We start from the raw sequence: 20877 nt of genomic DNA on the forward strand, positions 1-20877 counted from the left end.
CCCACAGCAGTCGAGAGAAGGTGTGGTACGTTGAACAGAAAGAGGAACCTTCTCGGATGCTATTTCCAAACTTGGCTTCATAATCTCGGCTGAAGTCTAAGCCTGCATCGTTGCCTGTAGTGCTTTTCATTCCATGTGTGCTACATATAATGGCCAAGCCGGGGTTGTCTGGCCGTGGGTTAGACAGGCGCTCTTGGTTCCGTGGGCTTGTTCGCTACCACGCTTAACTGGCGATTATCCTATTTTTAGGGACTCGAGTGACAGTTGACGTTCACATTACAAAGGACACCTAAATATGGCACCTCGGTCCTCGAAATCAGGTAACGACTGCGAACACAAATGGTAGTAGTCCAGGTACTTGGTTCTCTAAGAGACTACCTTACCCGGGACCCAAGACATGTCAGTGCAAGACAAGCTCCCGACACACCCGTGGAATGGAATTGCATTCCCTTCTTTCCCGTGGCCAGGAGACTTATCCTCTTTCCCATATGTGCTTGGGGCAACTTACATGGTAGTCAGGAGCGGCACATCCTTGGCTCCGCTTACCATCTGTGGAACTAGCAACGGATGAATTTATCAATCGTGCCTTACAGGAGGCAGGTAACTCGAGGTAACCGGTGATACAGTGCATAAGGTGCTGTTGGAGCCGTCAGCAGCCTTTTGTTCTCGACCTCATAAGCGGGCTGAAAAAGGGGCCCCTTTTGGGCACTTGCTGTTTATCGACCCTAGTTTCCGACTTATCAGAACAATTTCTGGTTCATTCTTGCGAAACTCGCAGTTCCCACACCTGCACACCACTGTGGCTTCCGCAAGTCAACGGCAATGTCCGCCAAAGACAGGCCCTCCTTGCCGCAGATAGTGGTCGGTAGTGGGGTCGGTTTCGCTTCGTTTGTTCCAGAATCGTTCTGCGCCGCCCCGCATTGCGTCATTTAAACCTCTGGAAGTGAGTGCGCCTTCATTTTCTCGGTTGGGAAAAAAATACATTTGTTATGATCATCAGCCATCGCTTCAGCAAGACACAACGTTGAACTTTGACACACTGAAAAGGATCAAACAACAACCAGCAACCGGCTCAATCATGAGTTCCCAGCCCCTCAAGATCGGGTTTGTTCCCGAGCATTTCTCGACGCCCATTTACTTTGCCCACAAGCACTTTGGACTCGATGCCGAGCTGATCCCCTTTCCCTCGGGGACCGGACACATGATCACGGCGATCCGGGCCGGAGAGATCGATGTGGCCATCGGTCTGACGGAAGGATGGATTGCTGGATTGGGCAAGACAGAACAGACTGAGGAGAATGACGGCGGGTATAGACTCGTTGGAACATATGTGGAAACGCCGCTTTGTAAGTGCATCCAGCTGCTGTATTGTTGCGGGGGCTGTGACAAAGATTAACCGCTCGAATTCGCTACCAAAAGGCTGGGCCATCTCAACAGGAAACCAGCGTCCCGAGATCCAATCCGTCGACTCGCTCAAAGGTGGCAAGATTGGCGTCTCCCGTATCGGCTCCGGCAGTTATGTCATGGGCTATGTTCTAGCGGATCAGCGTGCATGGCTCGTCCCAACCACGGGGGTGGGCACGTCGGCCGAGTCTGCGTCCCCTTACTCGGATTTTGTGGTGCTCAACACGTTTGAGAATCTCCGGAAAGCAGTGAACGACGGGACTGCGGATTTCTTCATGTGGGAGCATTTTACTTCCAAAAAGTATTACGATAATGGAGAGATTAGACGTGTGGGGGAGATCCACACTCCCTGGTCAAGCTGGAAGATTGTGGCTTCCACCAAGTTGGTGAAGGGCACCGCGTTGGATGGCAGGGTGGATGATCTGCTGGAGAAGCTGAACAAGGGCATCCGGCATTTCAATGAGAATCCAGAAGAAGCAGTCGAGTACATCAGCACGAACTTGGACTACTCGGAAGAAGATGCTAGGGAATGGCTCAAGACAGTCAAGTTCCCGGAGAGAACACAGGGGGTTGACTTGAACGTGGTCAGGAGTACGGTCGACATCCTGAACAAGGCCGGAGTCTTGACCCAAGGGAAAGGGATTCAGGCCGGAGATATGATTGTCAAACAACGATAGGCACCGGGTATTGTGGGTTCTTGATCTGTTTCAGCGATTTTGTTTAGAAATTTTCTTAGACTAGGGCCTTGCGGCATTGACCTTGCATTTGTTCCACTTTTGATAGGCTCTTGCAACTGTCAGACTGGAGCTTGTTCTGTTGTGTTCTGGCACTCTAGATACATGGCATCGTTGCCATATCCTCTCAATTTTGCTGACATGTCTGCGTCATCCATCCCAGGCTCGAACCCAAATCGTTTCCAAAAGGCCAGTGTGCCGTACACTGAGATAAGACAGGTAGTGCGGCAGTTGCGCGCAACGTCCAAAACCTTCTTGATACCTTCGGCAGCTAATCCACGTCCCTGGAATGAAGGGAGAATGGCGAGGTCGTGAATGTAATAGTGGTCGGCAGTCGGGGGTATCTCAACGAGCAGGGTATCCAGAGCGGGAGGGCAATGTCGTCGAATGGGATGTGATATGATATAGCCGCAAATCTCCTGCCTTGATTCCAGAACGAAGCATCCCTCAGGGAAGAGTTCTACCCGCTCTGCGAAAACAGAAGCACCTTCAGGGAGACCGGGGTGGATCTCATCAGCAACAAGCATGACAGCCGAGAGATCGTGGTTGTACATGGGGCGCCATGAGGCCGTTGGGTTCATTTTGGCGTTTAAAGTTGTTTCATGCCAAATCAAGAGGATTACAAGATGGTGATCAGTCACAAGAATGATAAGTGAGGTAAATTCCCAATGGCAGCTACGGTTTGAATGAGTCATGGCATTGACCCACTGCTGCTTGGTCTCCCTCGCTGTGGAGTTACCTGGTGGCTTTCAAGGGCTCATGTTTCTGCCTTCTCTTGCACGTTACTGCTCGCAGACTGTAGGATTGCTTATTTTACCCCCAAGACTGTTAAATGACTCCTACTTGCGGAGGCAGATATGTCCTTCTAGCAGACGCCGGTGGAGCTGAACATATCTCACGCAACCTACCTCGTCGTAGATAGGTATGCAAGTACCCCTGAAGAAACGGGCAGACAATGATCCAGGAAAAGCATAATGGCCGGTTCATTGTGAAGTGCCAATTCTTCCTTGATGGGGCCGCTGTGATACAAGGTAGGTAGGTTAATGCCGAATGTGGGTATCTTGGCCACCCCGCGCAATAGACATTTACCCACGGCAGAGTCCATATTGCCTCGAAGCCTCTCGGCTTATAGATCACCCTGGCCAGTGTAAGAACGACCTTCAAACATACCTATCTAGATCAACCTCGTCCCAGAAAATCGGTGTTATACCATCGACGCAGTTTATCACCATGAAGCCTCAGGTCGTTCTCTTTCTCGCCTCTCTTCTTGCAGCAGGGCAGGCAGCACGACCCTGTCCAGCATCTCCTGCTCCAATTTCCTGGCAGATTTCCGAATGGACCTACGATGCGCCCGATCGATCTCTACCAGGACGGGCAGGGACCGACTCGGTGATTGGTCTCTATCTCTCCACGAGCGGCACAACGTACAGCTGCTTCGGAATGTGGCCCGAGGAATGGAAAGGGTTTACTCAAGACAAATCCGCTTTGCTCTGGAGCAGTTGCGTGAACATTTTTGGCAGGCCAATCGATGACACGGTTAGTTTTGCGATGGACTGGGAGAAAAGAATTCTGTATGCGAGCCATACTTTCAGTTGTGAGAACGAAGAGTATGTATAGCCGCGCAGACCAACAAGGGGGCCAAGTGTCATTGCTGACATATTCGTGTCGGACGCGAACAGAGTGTCTGGATTGGCCACCGCATCCATCGTCTTGCCTACTTCATGCGATAACACGGGCTCGGGGGGCAACCCAACGCGCTGTTTGACGACGTCGAGGCAGATCAATCTCAGCACAACGCTGCAGGCAAGAGGACAAAGCCCTTGTTCTTCAGCACCCGCATCAGGGAGATATCTGGAATCTTGGGAGATCAGAAACCATACTAGTCTGTACGAGTCCACGCCAGAAACCGAGGGCAACTTGTTTGTTGCTGTCAATACAGCCACAAACGAGATATTTGAGTGCGCCAGCGAGGACCTTGCCGGAAATGGTGTTTGCACTCCGGTGGGTGCGTCGGGGGGGTTGACCATCGCCTCATTTAACCTGGATCCCGTTAGAAAGCTGCTTGCAATGCGCCAGGTTTGGGCTTGTGGCAGCGGAGTTGGGTGAGTGCACGCATTCCAGACAAACCCCGATGGATGAGAGGAGAGGTGACTGATGACTTGGTTGTTGATGTTAGCACGGTTGAAGCGCTTGGGGCTGCCTCTGTTCCTGCTCCCTGTTTTGAAGATGACGTTCCTATATGCGAGTCGAGCAGATTCTGGGTTGGTGGAAGCAAGGCATAAGCTGTAGTTTCTAGATAGATACCTCAGCTGTATCAAAGCCCTTAACCCTGACGTGCCACTGTGTGACTGTGCCTGGCAGCTCTCACCGCCCGACCCACTCAACCCCCGGGCATCTACGGTAGGTGGGGCTCCCCAACATTCGCCCCACCATTTTGCCCAGCTCTCGACTTCTGTCATCAGCAACACTTTTGGCCAAACCACCAGATCCCGACCTCACCGACCACTGCCGCCCAACATCACCAGACATCACGACCGGCGTCGATCGCCGTAACTTTTCCCCAATCATGGTTCTTCAAGATTTAGGTCGGCGCATCAATGCCGCCGTCACCGACTTGACGCGCGCCCCAAATCTCGATGAAAAGGTAGTTATCCTTTCCTTTTCCCTTTCCTTTCCTTCTCCTTGGGCCTACCCTTGCCTTTCTGCGTGTCTCAGCCGCTAACGAGTCGCACGTTGCAATCACTAGGCCTTCGACTCTATGCTCAAGCAGATTTGCTCCGCCCTCCTCGAAGCAGATGTCAATGTCCGTCTCGTCGGCCGGCTCCGAAAAGACATCAAAGCCGCAGTCAACTTCAAAGACCTCCCCCCAGCAGTCAACAAGAAGCGCCTCATTCAGAAAGCCGTCTTCGACCATCTCGTCGACCTCGTCGACCCTCATGCCGAACCCTTCAAGCCAAAGAAGGGCAAGTCCAATGTCATCATGTTTGTCGGCCTTCAGGGTGCCGGCAAGACCACAACCTGCACCAAGCTTGCTCGCCATTACCAATCACGTGGCTTTCGCGCCTGCTTAGTTTGCGCCGATACTTTCCGTGCCGGTGCCTTTGATCAGCTCAAGCAAAATGCGACCAAGGCCAAGATTCCATACTACGGCAGCTTGACGGAAACCGACCCGGCCGTCGTAGCCAAGGAGGGTGTCGACAAGTTCAAGAAGGAGAGGTTCGAGGTTATCATCGTGGATACATCTGGCCGTCATAGGCAAGAAAGTGCCTTGTTTCAGGAAATGATGGACATCCAGAACGCCATCAAACCAGACGAGACCATCATGGTGCTCGACTCGAGCATAGGGCAGCAGGCCGAGGGGCAGGCCATGGCCTTCAAGGAAGCCGCCGACTTTGGCGCCATCATCATCACAAAGACCGACGGCCATGCTGCCGGTGGTGGAGCAATCTCGGCCGTCGCTGCCACCCGCACACCCATTGTCTTTATCGGTACCGGAGAGCACATGCTGGACTTGGAGCGCTTCGTACCCAAGAACTTTATCTCCAAGTTGCTGGGCATGGGTGACATGGCTGGTCTGGTGGAGCATGTCCAGTCGCTGAAACTGGACCAGAAGGACACGATCAAGCACATTACAGAAGGCATCTTCACTGTGCGGGACTTGAGGGATCAGCTGCAGAACATCATGAAGATGGGCCCGCTATCCAAGATGGCGGGCATGATTCCCGGCATGAGCAATATCATGGCCAACATGGACGACGAAGAAGGGAGCCTGAAGCTGAAGAGGATGATCTACATCTGCGACAGCATGACGGACAAGGAGCTGGACTCGGACGGCAAGATCTTCATCGAGCAACCGACGCGCATGACAAGAGTGGCGCGGGGTTCTGGAACGACAGTCCGGGAGGTGGAGGACTTGCTGACACAGCAGAGGTTGATGGCCGGCATGGCGAAGAAGATGGGCGGCAACATGAAGAACATGCAGAGGGCACAGAATGCCATGGGTGGAGGCAACAAGGCCCAACAGTTGGCTGCTATGCAGAAGCGGTTACAGAGCATGGGCGGCGCCGGCGGGGCTGGTGGTGGCATGCCCGATGTGGGCAGTCTGATGAAGATGCTTGGCGGCGGGGGCGGACCCGGGGGCGGCTTTGACATGAACGCCATGATGAAGCAGATGGGCGGCATGATGGGCGGAGGAGGAGGACGGGGCGGGAGGAGGTAGTTTCGGTTTGCAAAGTCTTGAAGTCTTATACCAAAGGGAGAGGGTTTTGCATTAGTTTGGCGTCCGGGGTCTAGGGTCTGAAATGGGGCCAGCCATGGCGGCGGCTGTTTACGATAAATACACGCACACACATACCTACAGATCACATTCAAGAAAGCCCTGACTTGTCTTGCTAGGAGCAAACGATAAACCCGGAATGATGATTCTACTAATACAGCGAATGGGCCTATATATTTGCCCACTACACGCTCACGAATTTCGTCACCGTTCTGGTCTGAGAAACGGATGAGCCTCTGTGTTTAACACGTACTTGTCCAAACTGATCAAATCAGGTGGCGAAAACGCCAAATAAAAATACTTGAGTGTTTCTGCAATCCAGAAGCTCTGTCATACGCAACTTCATTAGCGGTTGACCCATTCACCAGTGGCAGAGCCGGGAACGGGGCGCACAAACCTCCATTTCATCACTCCTCTCGACGTCTTCCTTGCTGGGGTCAACAGTCACGTCCTTCACGCTGGCCCCGCCTCCTGTTTCCTTTACAAAGACCGCATTCGCGACAGCAAGAAACATGTCCCACGCCGCCGCCTCCCACTCTGGTTCCCCTGTGATGCGCCACATGTAAAACACCGACTCGATAGCCTCCGGGCGGAGGATATACCGTCTGTCTGTGGCCGAAACAAACCCCCTAGGCAAGCCTTGCTGTTTCTCGGTTGCATCCCACAGGGTTTGATTCCATTGACACGATTCAGCTGCATGAGAAGAACCTCCAGGAGGACACGGTAGCATAGTCAGCCGCTCCGGCATGAGCCCGGTAGGGAACGACTTGTACATGTGCACACAGCCCCTCGTTAGCCTTGACCCCGTCTCCAGGTACTCCGCAGTGGAAAACAAACGCCCTGCCAGGGCATAGGTTCCGCCTATGAAACATGTCAGGTGTTCCGTCTCTGGGCTGAGTTGAACGCTGTTGGTTTTGGTGTCGGGGCTGGGATGGATATTGGCTGTGCCCGATATCATGATGTCGTTCGCTGATGAATCAGGAATCATGGGCCGGTAGAAGAGGTTCGCAGATGCCGAGCTCAGAAAGTTGTGTGAGAGCGAAACAAGAGATGGCGCGGCATTGTTGAGAAGTTGGGATAGCTTGGGAAAGTACTCGTACATGGAGTCGGCACCACCTCCCAAGGTAAACCTTGTACCGCTGATGACGTCCGGCTTGGGGCCCCAAAGCGAGATGTACATGGGGAATAGGCCAGGAAGCAGGGTCTGGTTCTGGCTGACACTGAACAGGGCGTTGAGGCGGGCTATGGCGGAGTAGTACTTTGGGTCCCCTGTGAGCTGAGACAGGTGGGTGAGTTCCAAACTCAGTGTTCCGGGGGAGGCCGAGACGACCTGCGGTTCAATCATCTGGCCCTCCCCTGATTTGATAGCCAGCAGGTCGATGTTGTCGACCGGCATGCGTGTGGGTGTGTCAAAGCCGGCATGGATGAGATCACCGAGCTCGATCGCCTTTTGCAAAAGGACGTCCCGCTTGCTGAGGTCATACGCGGCCAGCAGGCCACCGAGGTATCGGATGTTGGTCTCAAAAATGTTGATCATCGGGCTGGACGAGTTTGCGAAGTCGATTTCGGCCACGGCGGCAACGGCTTCGTCAAACTCTTCCCTCAGACCCATGATCCAAAGAGTGTCAAGAGAGTCGACGAGAGTGGCCGCCCAGCCGGAGAACTGGTCTTTGCCAGTGGCGGAGAGCGGAAGGAGGGCATCTTTCTTCCAAGCATACTTGCGATAGGCTGACCAGGACTTTATGGTGAGGTCCCGGACCGCTCGCCTTCTCGCATCTCGCCTCTTCCGGTCATGACCCGATTCTCTCTTGAATCGATGTTGAATCGGCGGGTGAGCTGTACCTGGCTGTGTGGCGGGAAGCTGTGTGGGAGACTGTTTGTTTGGATAGCGAGGCTTCAACTTGCTCCACTCGATGCTACTTTTAACGGCTGCATATGGGTATAGTGCTTGGCCTGTATTCATGTGTCTTTCGAGGCGCACAGATTCGGGGACTACAGGGAACGCACGCTCAAAACCACCGACGATGTAAAAGACCACGAGACTTAGCGTAAAGGCAACGAGCAGCCGCTCGCTCCTCTTGCCTATCCAGGATATTGTGGCATGGGGTCGAGGCAATGTTCGCAAGCGACTGGTCCCTTGAGGCTTGTCTTTGAACATTGCGTCAGCCATGAGATTGACGGACTGTGGTAGTTACGATGTTGTAGGGTTAAGCAAGACCCGTCGAAGTGAACAGCGTGGACGCAAAAAAAGCCGGGTGCAGACTCAGCTGGCCGATCTGGAATGGTGGCTTTTGCCAAGAGACTTGGGGTGCATTATCTCCGGGTCAATTCGTTCGAGCAAGTGAATGCATCTCAGCCACCGGGTATATCGATGCCGAAGATGGTTGGGCTCTACTGGCAAGGCATGGACTTCAGCGCCTTAGGTAGAGCCAAATGGGAGTCTTGCTGTGCTGATGGCATGGTTTCAGAACATGTAAATGGATATATATGTACAGATCTATGTATTGGACGGCTACGAGCTTCCACACGCCACACCTAACTTGGACGCCGACATCTCCCTCTTCTCAGCATGTTGATGAGTACGTTGGCAAACAGTCGTGGCAGAACGCGCGAATGAAGGAACCAAAATTCCGACTTGCAAGACCCTTCTTTTGTTTTACGAGAATTCATATGCAGTTAGGCAAATGCCATGCGAAAGTGCGTTGATAAGTAAATAGACTAAAAAGAGAAATGCAGAATGGAATTTAAAAAGACCCTTTTGACGATGGTCAAGGCTTTTAAACCACGCCGAAGGACCCCCTATATAAGGTACATGACTGAAAAAGCAATCACCCTCGTAGTTCCTACAAGAATGAGCGAGCAAGCAGCATGATGTTATTTCCACCGAGGTTCAATACATTAGACATACATGGGCAACTATCAGGTACCTCGGATAAAGAATGAATTCTTCGGTTCTTGACTACCTGTACCTAAAATTCAAGGGCTTCTAGCCCCTAACGAGACCCAGGGCGGGTGCTATCCTCTACTAATTAGGAGTCAAGACATAAATCTCGCCCTCGGCGCTGTTATCGCTTCCCACAAACAACCCTCTGCCCGCCGGATCCCAAGCAGCGGCTGTCAAGCGGAAGCAGTTGCTCATGGTTAGCCCATTGGCAGTGCAGCTTCCTGGGTTTGGTGCCGAGAAAATGTCCTTGTATCCCGTCATGCTGTCGGCCGGGGCAACAGGTTCGTACGTTCCATTGGCCAACTTTGTGAAGGGAATCTGGACAACCTTGAAGCCTGTGGCAGGCTGTCGATTCCAGCTCCCGTGGAACGTGACATACATATTCTTTGCATCGGAATCAAATGTGTTGGCAATGGGGGCCGAGTGCGCTTGGAAGGTCAGCCGGGGTGGCACTGCTCGACCGTTGCAGGTCGCATCGTTATAGGACGAGTTTGGTGAGACTACAAAGTGGGAGCCAGTCTTGAGATTGGAGTTGGGGAAGTTGGCCGGGTTCCAGACAGAAAAGCAGGTCGGATATCCGTACCAAGCATTTCGAACGGTAAGGGGGTCACCGACTGCCACCATGTTAGTCAATGAACATGGATGGGTACGGTAGGTCACGACATGACTAACGGTTATTGAGCTTCTCGGCCGGGTTATCGATGTGAATATCGCGGCGCTGCCCATTTTCAGTTCGGGCAAAGTCCTAGAGCTGTTAGTACGGAATGTAAAGGCGAAAGGTGGAAAGTACATACGTCGCCGCTGTTCTCGACACCCCAGAACACGCCATTGGGATCGGCTGTGAAGCCAATCTCATTCCTGAGACCATATCCATACACCTCCCCTTCGGTATTGTAGTTGAAGCCGTTGCTAGGTGCCTTGCTGGCGTCAAAGATTTTGATGATGGCCCTGCCAGTGCCAGGCTGCTGAGATGCCATGTCAAAGTTGGAGTTTGACCCAACTTGCAGCAACACGAGATTGGGCTGCTGGGGGACTACGGCAACCGTTCTCGATGAATGGATGCCGGTTGACATGCCCCTGACGATGGTCTTTTGGTTGCTGATCTTGCGGGTAAGGGGGTCGTAGGCCCAGCTCCACAGCGTTGTCTCACTGCTGGCATAGAGTGTCTTGCCGTCTGGAGTGATGGAAAGGCCGTGGTTGATTTGGTTGCCAGATATAAGCATGGTGGTGCTATTGATGCACCCGTTATCTCCAAATGTGTGCACAGAGATGCCACGCGTGTTTTGTGAAACCAGCATGTTGCCCTCGGTGTCCCACACGATGGTGCGCACTTGCTTGAGACCACCGGCAATCTTCATGGCGGACCATCCCGATTCCAACTTGTATTGGTAGCGGAAGTTGGCAACACCACTGCAGCTGGCAGGTTTTGGTAGCTGTCTGACAGCGGCCTCAGTGCCTTTTTGATGTTGTTAGAATTCAAACGGGAAGACAGGGGCACAGAAAGCAAACCAACCGCTTGCCAAAGCTGCCACCGCAGCGACAATCTTGAACAGATGCATCCTTTGCAATGAATCAAGTGGATATCTATCACGTATATGCAGGTTTGAAATGACAGTGACGCCGGATGGGAGCAAAAGACAGCCTGATACCATGCCGAGAAAAGGGACAACAACGAGGTCAAATACTAGAACCGGGGGACGTTCCACGGGTTGGTTGGTGCATTATGTTCATTGCTATAATATCTAATGAAGTCGTGAGCGAAGATCGCATCCTGGTTGTAGTAGGAGTCGGGGTGGGATGCTGCGGAATAGAGTGAAGTTGATAGCCTGTTCGGCAGATTGGCTTCCGATAAGTGATGTCTCCGCGAGCAAGGGCTCAGCGGCAGTGGATAGAATGATGCAAGCACGGTGCCTGGAGGAGATGATTGGTTGTGGGGACTTGTGAGAGATTAGGTCCGATGGATGTTTTGCCGAGGTTGGTGTTTGATGAGAGGGTTGATGACGAACTCACTGCCTCCTCCATCGGCTGATGGGTGGTTTGGTGTGCGTCTGTCTAGGTATATAAGATTCCGTCTGGATTGATCCGGGAGGGCTTTTACATACCTTGGTGGATAAGACCTAGAATATATCTAGAACCTGCACTTGTTCATGACAAGCTTTTGTGTGGCGTGCCAAGGACATCTTGGCCTCTTGGTCCGTTGCATTTCCAGTGCTTGTTCTTACTTCACTTTTCCTTGGGCTCAGACCCTCCCTGCAGAACATGATGGTGAATGGCCGGGCCACAGATTGGGGGTTGAGGACGGGAACCATACCGCGGTCGGGACCGGAAGAATGGATGCCCTGGGGTCCTTGACTTCCATTCCACTAAGCAATGTCCCTGTCGGGTCCATATTTGGTCCCGATCCACCTCTGGTATTCTGCCGGGTCTTGATCACAAAGGCTGCCCCGCATCGTTCCGGTTGTTCTGTCCCTCCTTGCCCATCTCAGTCCCACAGCTTTCAGAGACCTGAACAATGTCCTCTCTTCACTTCCTCGCCATTTTGTCTCCCAAACCAGACAGGGTAGCGCGGGTGAGTACATCACAGCTCAGGCCTGTTCATAAACGAAACACACAGAGACTAATCTTGAGTTGCAGGTAGAGGAGATAGCAGAATCTGTCTCCAACTATGTCAAAGAAAATGAGACCGGGGTGCTGCAGTACCAATGGTTCCGAACTGGGACTGAGGAGAAGCCCAAGATAGTTGTGTGGGAACAGTGAGTACCACCAGACCCACAGCAGATCCGCTTCATGGTGTGGGGGTTCGTGGACTGAAGACGTCTAGATATGCCGATCAAGCTGCGGTCGATATTCACAAATCGAGTTCGAAGCTGGCGTGGTTGATTGAGACTGAAGAGAAGGAGAGCAACATGCAGGAGCCGATTGAGGTTCTGCCACTCGAGCCATTTGCTGGGTGGGCACCTCAAAGCTAGGGTACCAAGATTGATAATTGCCTAACTTATCTGTTGCGGAGAAAGCGGACCAATCCGATGTCGCCGTCATGCCAAGACCTTCCGTTCAGAGCAACCTTCCTCAAAGGTGCCATCTTGAATCGCAACAAATAAAAGTGAAAGTGACAGTTGCTCTCCCAGTTGTGTGTCGTGGCCTGCAGACCTCACTGAGGTTGCCCTGCTTTTGCCCAGGTTGCCCATTTCGCCCAAGAATCACATGACTTCCCGACCATTTCGCGTCCCAGCTGGCAGCTGGTTGGTCTGCTCCACTTTCCCACAATTCCCAAAGCGCGTCGTTCCTGCACTCCTCAATCTTTGCCGCGTTTGCAATCCTGCACTCCTCATTCTTTGGCAAGGAGCGGCAGCAAGATTCTCACCAATATGTCAGATAACGAGTACGATGACGATGTTTTTGACCATCTTGAACTTGACGATGATGATGTGTTTGACGACATCGACGAAGACGAGCTTGTGGCCCTCGAGCGACCTGCAAAACGGGCCAAGACCGAAGCATCAGAGGTCGAAAGGAATCTAGCGCTTGGCGATAGTCACATTGCACTGGCCGAACGGATTCTTTCCAACCAGTTTGGCTTCAAGGCGTTCCGGCACGAGCAGGCAGCCGCCATTCAGCATATTCTGAAAGGCGATAATGTCCTCGTCATTTTCCCCACGGGCGCAGGCAAGTCGTTGTGCTATCAAATCCCCGCCATTGCCTTCCCCGAGCTGGACGGCCCAGAGGGCACACGAGAGCCAGCCGAGGCAGGCGTGACCATTGTGGTCTCACCTCTGATCGCCTTGATGAAAGATCAGGTCGATGTCCTCAAGAAACGCGGCATCCCGGCCGAAAGCATTGACTCGAGCAAGACTTGGGAAGAACTTCAGATGATATACCGTGCTCTGGCACGATCACAGTTACGGATCTTGTACTGCGCACCAGAGCGGCTGAACAACGAGGGCTTCGTCGAAACCGTCAAACGGATTCCTGGCGGCATCCGTTTGCTGGCTGTGGATGAAGCACACTGTGTCTCCGAGGTCAGTCTCTTTACGTCCTTGTCAAGGAGTGCCGCTGATTTTATATAGTGGGGACATTCATTTCGTCCTGACTATCTCAAAGGTGAGACAACCTCGTTGGATACTACTATCACATTGCACACAACAAAGACCTGACCTCCTTCGTTTGCAGTTGCTCGATTTGTGGATGAAATCAAGGCAGGGCGTGTCGTTTGTCTCACGGCTACGGCTACTCCCAAGGTTGCCGAGGACATTTGCAAGGCATTCTCAATACAGCCAGCATATGTCTTCCGAACAACACCATACAGACCAAAGTAAGTTGTTGCCAGCACATGCCCTGGGAATCTTGCGCTGACTTGATACAGTCTTGAACTCCTAGCCAAAACTGTTTGCAAAGAGTACGACCGGGATATCAGTGTCTCCCTAGATATCATGCTAGGCTTTCATGTCAAGTCGGAGCGCGACAAGCGCTTTGAAGAATTGTTCAGGTTTCTGCGTGCCAACCCAGGGCCGACTCTCATTTATGTCGCCATGCAGCAGCAATCCGAGATCCACGCCAAAGTGTTGGCTGCGCAGGGCTTCAAGGCCGCGCCTTTCCACGCCGGGCTCAAGACCGAAGTCAAACAACGGACCCAAGACGACTTCCTCTCTGGAAAAGTTGACATTGTGAGTTTTACTTCTGGCTTCCCTTCTCGACGTTGCTTCGTCGCTGACAGAACTCTCAGGTCTGTGCCACGATTGCATTCGGCATGGGCATCGACAAACCAGATATCAGGAACGTGGTTCACTGGGACTTGTCTAACACAGTCGAAGAATACAGCCAACAGATTGGGCGTGCAGGACGGGACGGAAAGCCGAGCAAATGTATGTTCTATCTTGCTCCTAGCGCCTTCTACCTGCGCGAGGTCTTTGCTCGCGGTGACCTCCCGTCAAGAAGCTCGCTGGCCGGATTGGTTTTTGATATCTTCAAGGAAGCTCTAGGGGTCCCTGTCGGGGGTGTCTTCAAGACCAATCACTATCGGCAGCAAAAGGACTTTGATATACGACCAAGTCCCCTCAGCATCATATACGCCACCTTGGAGCTCCATTTCGGCTTCATTCGAGCTACGACCCCGGAGTATTCAACCTACAAGTTTGAGGCTATGCCGTCGTATTTTGGCATCATCAAACAACACAAGAGTCTCGTCATCGACGCCATCTACAAGAACGCCAAGAAGAAGCTCAAGTGGTACGATCTTGATGTTTACGAAGCTGCGTCGTACAAGAACACAGGCTTGACCCGTGGCGACATCGTGGCCAAGCTGAACCAGCTTGATCAACAGGGCCACATTAGACTGAAAGCGAGCGGCCTAATGAACCGCTACATTGTCCAAAAAGCCTTGCCCAGGACACACGAGGACAAGGAAAAGGTGGTTGACAAGTTGTACAAGGATTTAACAGATCGAGAAAAAGATGCCCTGCAACGATGCAAGGAGGTCATGAGTTTGATCACCGGCTCCAAGTGTTTTGCCTTGTCTCTGGCACAACACTTTGGTATGGGCCTGCCCAAAGACAAGGAAAAGTGCGGGCACTGTTCCTTTTGCCTCACAGGCAAACCAATTCAGCCCCCCAAACTCACTGTGACGCCAACGATGGCTTCGAGCATTCAAAAGGTCCTCGAAGCTACAAATGTCAGAGATGACCCACGCTTCCTCGCGCGCGTGGCGTATGGTATTCGAAGCCCCCGGGTGACGGCGTTGAAACTGGACAAGAGCCCGGTGTTTCGTTCATTGGCGCATCACGATTTCGAAGTAAGTCAATCAAAGTCATTGCTTGACTATTGCTGACTTGTTGTTTGCTAGGCGCTGTTGGCTGAGTTTACCAAGGCTTGTGAGAAGAAGATTAATAAATGACGGCCTAGTCAGTGTTGGTCACCAGCTATCTTGATGAAGGGGAGGATCACAGCTCGATGGGATAAATGTTTATCATCCATTTTTTGTTGCGGTGTGAGTGGTTTAGTTCCAGGTTGCGGAATGCGCCAAGGTCATTTAGTTAGTACTACCGTATGTATGTACGAATTACCTAGAACCACGATAGTTGCGGTTCTCTTAGCTTTTGCTCTGTGCAGTCTCGTTTGTGTTGAGCTCCGTCGCGATTGCAAAGAAATGGTTGAACCCGAGTCCAGAGCCGGTTATGCAGCCGCGTTATCCGAGTCCGATACTAAACATTATTCAACCATCGAATGGGAGCATGCGGTAAATTAATACTGGCGCAGAGTGGAGGGACCAGACCATCAGGAAACCCAGGCCAGTGCATGCTAATTGATTGGTATTATATGCATGTGAGGCCTTGCTTGATATGTATACCACCCATTCTTGTTACAATGTGCGATACCACAACATTCACGATACCGCAACTGATGCAACCAACCCGTGCTGCTCCAACCCGTGCTGTACCCTATCTCGCCACGCATCACCTGCTTGCTCCTGGATCGGGATGGATGGAACGTAAGCATGGGATTGCAGCCCTATCAGCCATCATAACGCACATGTAGCTGGGGAGCGTGTTGCTGAGGCACTTCCAAGTTCTCTTGCAATTTTGACCATACCTACCCTAACACAACGTCCAACCAACACCAAGTACCAACAGTACTACTGCAGCAGTGATCATCTGTCAGAAAAGATCAGTGCATCCAATACCCCCCTCACCCCCGGGTCATAACTCGCGTAGCAGATATTAAACATCATGTCGGGAGACCCTGACTTTTATTCCCGCCCAAAATCTCGCTGTTGGTATCCGTCCCAACGATACTCCCGACGCCGTGAAATGTGAGATTGTGGTCCCGGGCACGCAGCCCTCATTTAACCGGCGGTAGAGACCAAGGTACAACTCTGGCAGAAAACCGCCGGGCGCAGAGGATTGCAGAAACTGCCTAGGTACTGTAGGTAGGCAATTTAGTTTGGATCTTTGTGGCGGATAAAGATGACCACTCTATGATCTGACTTTCTGCCCGAGTCCCGATTCTGTGCCTATGGTAGCTTAACATCATTCGCAATGGTGCTGATGGTTTTATTTTTGACTTGTTTGATCTGGGGTGCAACGGTGTATTGGCGTGCGTCGCCCCAATCCCAATGACAGAGCGGCCAGCCAGGGTCCCTTTCTTCATGTTCCATTCTGCTTCTGTAATGTAGATCCGGGTCAGCGATCAAAACACCAACGTACCGTGGATGGGGAAATTGCGGCGTGGGTGCTAGTAGTCGGCATGAACAGCTAGCGTTCATGCGTTGAGTGCACGGAAACGCCGCCATCAGAACGGCATCATGGAAGACTCGCTATTTCATGAACACGGAGGATGTAATAAAAGTCGTCGTGAAATAAGTTTCGCTTGATGCGGTCAAGAGAAACCTTGAAGTTTCACTGATGCCAAGCTGGAGGGGACGGGAATAAATGCTGGCTGCAGAACCAAGCCGTTGGGAAAGCCACCGCGTCAAACTCAGTCTTGGCCATCCAAAGAAAGAGAGGCTCAAATCCAGGAAGTAGGCCTGCTGGTGAGCACCACTATGATGCGGCAAAACCATGCCACCACTCCCTCCTCCCAAGACCCAAGACAATGGCAATGATGGGGAGCGAGTCGGATTGGAGAGCCAGCATTGTTGGAAATATTGTTGAGCTGTTGGACTTGCCAGCACCTTGGGAGGTTGTCGGAGGAGCTGCCTCTTTGGGAAACCCTGTCGATAGCTTCCATCCCCAACCGTCTCTTTTTGGCGTGGGGCCCGCAGCGGCAGTTGGCCCAAGCTTTTCGGACAGGCGGAGCAGACACACAGGTGCAATCAACAAGGCGGGACGTCTTGGCCGGCAGAGGAGAAACAGGAAGGGTCCGAGAAGAGAAGAGCGGGCAGGGCGGAGTGGGCGGGATGGAGCGCCAGGGCGCGATGGAGGTCCAGCGTGGCATCGGCCAAGACGCGATGGACAACACCCACCCACCTCCACACCGACCCGTGCAACGTCCAGGTGCAACGGCAGGCGACACCGACACCGAATTTAGGCAGGCTGAAAGCACAAACCGATAGTCGGCCAGATATCCTCGGTTGTTTGGGCGCCAATTGTGGTGTTTTCCATGTTTCCCACGGGGAAAAGGGAGAGGGGGCAGTGAGCTTGTTGTGAAGTTTGAACGAGTGTCGTTGTGAATGGAGCCATTATGAAGCGACGGTTGTGAAGGATCGACCGGTCTGAGCTTTTTGTCTGGGGAAATTGCGGGGATGTCGGACGACTCCGTCTGGGGAAAATCCACACACTCATCCACAGCACATCCACACAACATCCACAATCCCCCGCAAAAAGAGCAGAGGCAGCAGCAAAACAGATGAGCTTGTTGGTGATGAGCTTCGGAGATGAGCCGAGATCTGTCGATTCCACTTCTCGTGTCCTCCACCGCTTTTTTCCACACCGAGTCTGGGGAAGTGGCGACAGTTGCCGTCGAATGTTCTCGCCCAGCTCCTCACCGTTAGACGTAGTGGTTAAGATGGTGGAGTTTGATGGATGCCATAGTCTCTCTCTCCGCCTCTATCTCTCTATCTTTTTTGTTTCTGTTCAATGCGTGCGATGTCGGCTCCCGCAGCGTGCGGTGCAGCCGTGGGTTTCCACCTTCCTTGTTGCTCTTGTCTGGTTCCGATGCCTTGGTCAATATTGCAACCACGTAATCGCAGGGCCCGAGAATTGCACTCTGCTGGTGGCATAATGCGATTGTGCGGCGCTCGCCAATCGCCAATCTTTATCACCGTTCCTGCAAGCATGCGAAAACTCTGTTGCCCTGTGAAACACGGCCAGCGCGCCGCCGTGTCTCCCTGGCGATAATCTCGTGTCCGGACGAGCCATTCTCAGCTCTTTCGCACCACGTCTGTGCCCAGGTCAGCCTCAACACACCATCACCAAAAACGTTCTACGCTCGGGCATGGCTTCCAGAAGCATTCTTTCTCCCTTGGTCCGCCGGCCTGCCTCACGCGGTCGTCCGACCTTTGTGGCAGACTAGTGATACGGATGCTGGACAAGCAACAACTTGGCAGGCCGGCGGGTGGCTTGCGATCTGGCAGTTATCGCACGTGTCGAGACGGCGCTCAGACGATTCAACCTGCACCAGACAGAACACCACCTTGCTCTCTCGAGTGCCGGAGCGCAGTGAGCGCCAACCCGCCAATGGCAGCCATCCAGCTCGCCTGGGCTCCAAGGAATTTATCCATCTGCCCGAAGGCTTCATCCGGCGCGCCGTTGGTGGCAGCCACGTGCGGGGATGAGATTTGAACGCTTGGCTTCCCTGCTGACGACGGGGGGGATGGTGAGCTGCCCAATGGCGGGGCATCACCACGGCCAAGCCGGACATGTTGTACAGATCCGGGCTGCTGGTGGCGCTGAGCAGCGATGCTGACTGGTGAACCACACAAGTCCCCGCGTCCCAATCTCGCCAGACGGCCGTCGACAACTCTGAAGAGACTCAAGAGGCGGCGTTGCAGCCAAGGCCGCTTGGCCAAAGCCGGTGGGTTGGCGTACCATTCCTATCTGCACCGGAGGGGGATCCCCTGCCAACCCCAAAAACGCTTCCTTCAACCTCCTCGCACATCAGGCCGTCCTCGAGATGACAGATTATTGCTGTCCATGTACACTAGCTACCGTGTATGTACGGATGGTATCTGCCAGTGCCGCCAATCGACGGCTGACTGGCGCAACCGGGCTGGCACTTGTGGATGAGTGAGACCCCTTTTTTTTTTCCACAGCTCTCGGAACCATCCAATGCGCTTGTTCGGGGAACGGGCGATACGACGATCCTTCCCCATTCCGAATAACCTGAAGCCTGCCTCTCTGCCTCTGGCTATGGGAAGCTGACTCTCTTGTGCACCCAGACGAAAAAGGGCTGAAACCACCAGCAGACGCCCATCAGCTCATCCTCATCTCATCTCTCCCGGACGCAGGAGGTACATGCAGCGTGCTAAGGCAGTCTAGTGGACGCAGTAGTAGTGTATGTATCCTGACAAAAACATTGGGGGTTGGCGTCTCCAGTTTCCGCCCGGCCGTTGAAGGCCAAGGTGTCATCGTGTGCCGTATGCTTTCCAGGATGTGGAATTGGGGAACGGGGTGAGGGAGAGAGTTGAGGTTGACGTGAACGGGCGGGCGGGCCATGATGGTGGGAAGTGGGAGGTGGGAGGATGTGGACCCGCGTCACCCCTTCCCTGCTGACGAGCCCAGGATCGGCATGGGAATTTCCAAAAGATGCGACGTGGGTGTTGCATTCGACTGCATTGCGACCAAATCTGCCTGTCTCGGGGACCTTTGAGTGCGGACAGCTCGTCCCCTCGTCCCCTCGTCCCCTCGTCCCTGGCTGGAGTATATAAAGATGTCGAGGTGATCGCTGCCTCGTCTTGCGAATGTCTCTGCCTCTGCCATCCCGCTAGCTCCTTCCCTGTCGGCCCAGTTAGTCGTCTGAAGTTCCCGATTAGCTTCGTGAACTGCCACCTGCCTGCACTTTGCACCGCAGCAGCATCTGCAAGTCCCCGACCTCCACTGTCCTGTCTGAGCACAGCAGTGTCTTGAAGTTGACTTGATCCCCCTTCCGCCACCTTCCCCCCACACTCCCCACACCACCAGCGACCCGCCTGGGTTCGTCCCATATCATGGGTGCCGCCGCAGAGGTCTCCGGCGCCGACCGGGATGTTCCCACCACCGAGTCCGACAGCGTCACCAACGAGAAGGCCGTCTTCAAGAACACCGACAGCGATGCCGTCGAGAGCGCCGGCTGGGACGAGACGGCCACCAAGAAGCTCATCCGCAAGATCGACGTCACGCTGATCCCCTTCCTGGCTCTCCTCTATCTGCTCTCCTTCCTGGACCGTACCAACATCGGCAATGCCCGTCTCGACACCCTCGAGAAGGATCTCAAGCTCGACTCAGCCCGCCTCCAGTACAACGATGCCCTCGCCATCTTCTTCCCCTTCTACGTGGCCGCCGAGGTCCCCTCCAACATGGCCATGAAGCGTTTCCGCCCCTCCATCTGGATTCCCAGCATCATGGTCGCCTGGGGTATCTGCACGACGCTTATGGGTATTGTGCACAACTATGCCGGCCTCATGGCCGTCCGTGCCGTCTTGGGTATCGCCGAGGGTGGTTTGTTCCCCGGTATCACCTACTAGTGAGTAGCTTCTCCCATATCTCGCCGCGCTGTGGTGTTGTACTGACAGGGCGCCCACCAGCATCACCATGTGGTATCGTCGCCACGAGTGCGGTCTCCGCATGGCCATTTTCTTCTCGGCTGCCACCGCTGCCGGTGCGTTCGGCGGTCTCTTGGCTCGCGGTATCGTTGAGATGAGAGGCGTCGGTGGTCTCTCTGGCTGGCAGTGGATCTTCATCCTCGAGGGTATCCTCACCGTCATCATCGCCATTGCTGCCTACTTCGTCATGCAGGACTACCCCTCCACAGCCAAGTTCCTCACCGAGGAGGAGCGTGCCGAAGTCAGCGCCCGTCTCAAGCGCGATCGGTCCTCGCTGGCCGACGCT

At 53.5% G+C, this 20877-nt stretch overlaps 7 protein-coding genes across 7 annotated transcripts in view; 4 read left to right on the plus strand and 3 right to left on the minus strand.

Annotated features, from left to right (window-relative positions):
• Window positions 1-859: 859 nt before the first annotated feature.
• On the plus strand, window positions 860-2081 carry PODANS_0_810 (uncharacterized protein; the record flags this gene model as incomplete). The annotated part of the gene is made up of 2 exons (XM_001903091.1): window positions 860-1346; window positions 1420-2081. Coding segments are annotated over 2 exons (1149 nt in total), but the record flags the coding sequence as incomplete, so codon positions are not given.
• A 119-nt stretch (window positions 2082-2200) lies between these two features.
• On the minus strand, window positions 2201-2833 carry PODANS_0_820 (uncharacterized protein; the record flags this gene model as incomplete). The annotated part of the gene is made up of 1 exon (XM_001903092.1): window positions 2201-2833. One exon carries the CDS (start codon window positions 2831-2833, stop codon window positions 2201-2203), a length of 633 nt encoding a protein of 210 aa, XP_001903127.1.
• A 1871-nt stretch (window positions 2834-4704) lies between these two features.
• Window positions 4705-6357, plus strand: PODANS_0_830 (uncharacterized protein; the record flags this gene model as incomplete). The annotated part of the gene is made up of 2 exons (XM_001903093.1): window positions 4705-4782; window positions 4885-6357. The coding sequence occupies 2 exons, from the start codon at window positions 4705-4707 to the stop codon at window positions 6355-6357; spliced, it is 1551 nt and encodes a 516-aa protein (XP_001903128.1).
• A 261-nt stretch (window positions 6358-6618) lies between these two features.
• PODANS_0_840 (uncharacterized protein) lies at window positions 6619-8605 on the minus strand (the record flags this gene model as incomplete). Its single annotated transcript, XM_001903094.1, has 2 exons — window positions 6619-6741; window positions 6812-8605. Coding segments are annotated over 2 exons (1917 nt in total), but the record flags the coding sequence as incomplete, so codon positions are not given.
• Window positions 8606-9439: 834 nt separating this feature from the next.
• On the minus strand, window positions 9440-10815 carry PODANS_0_850 (uncharacterized protein; the record flags this gene model as incomplete). The annotated part of the gene is made up of 2 exons (XM_001903095.1): window positions 9440-10109; window positions 10235-10815. Coding segments are annotated over 2 exons (1251 nt in total), but the record flags the coding sequence as incomplete, so codon positions are not given.
• Window positions 10816-12726: 1911 nt separating this feature from the next.
• Window positions 12727-15182, plus strand: PODANS_0_860 (uncharacterized protein; the record flags this gene model as incomplete). The annotated part of the gene is made up of 5 exons (XM_001903096.1): window positions 12727-13377; window positions 13426-13459; window positions 13529-13670; window positions 13773-14022; window positions 14082-15182. 5 exons carry the CDS (start codon window positions 12727-12729, stop codon window positions 15180-15182), a joined length of 2178 nt encoding a protein of 725 aa, XP_001903131.1.
• A 4746-nt stretch (window positions 15183-19928) lies between these two features.
• The window catches only part of PODANS_0_870 (uncharacterized protein), a gene marked incomplete at both ends in the record, with an annotated part of 1837 nt that continues 888 nt past the window's right edge, over window positions 19929-20877 (plus strand). The window contains 2 exons of the mRNA XM_001903097.1: window positions 19929-20512; window positions 20574-20877. Coding sequence (XP_001903132.1) covers window positions 19929-20512; window positions 20574-20877 — 888 coding nt within the window. The remainder of the gene's footprint in view (window positions 20513-20573) is intronic.

This window comes from Podospora anserina, chromosome 2 (genome assembly GCF_000226545.1).
Source record: "Podospora anserina S mat+ genomic DNA chromosome 2, supercontig 1".
Classification (NCBI taxonomy): Eukaryota; Fungi; Ascomycota; class Sordariomycetes; order Sordariales; family Podosporaceae; genus Podospora; species Podospora anserina.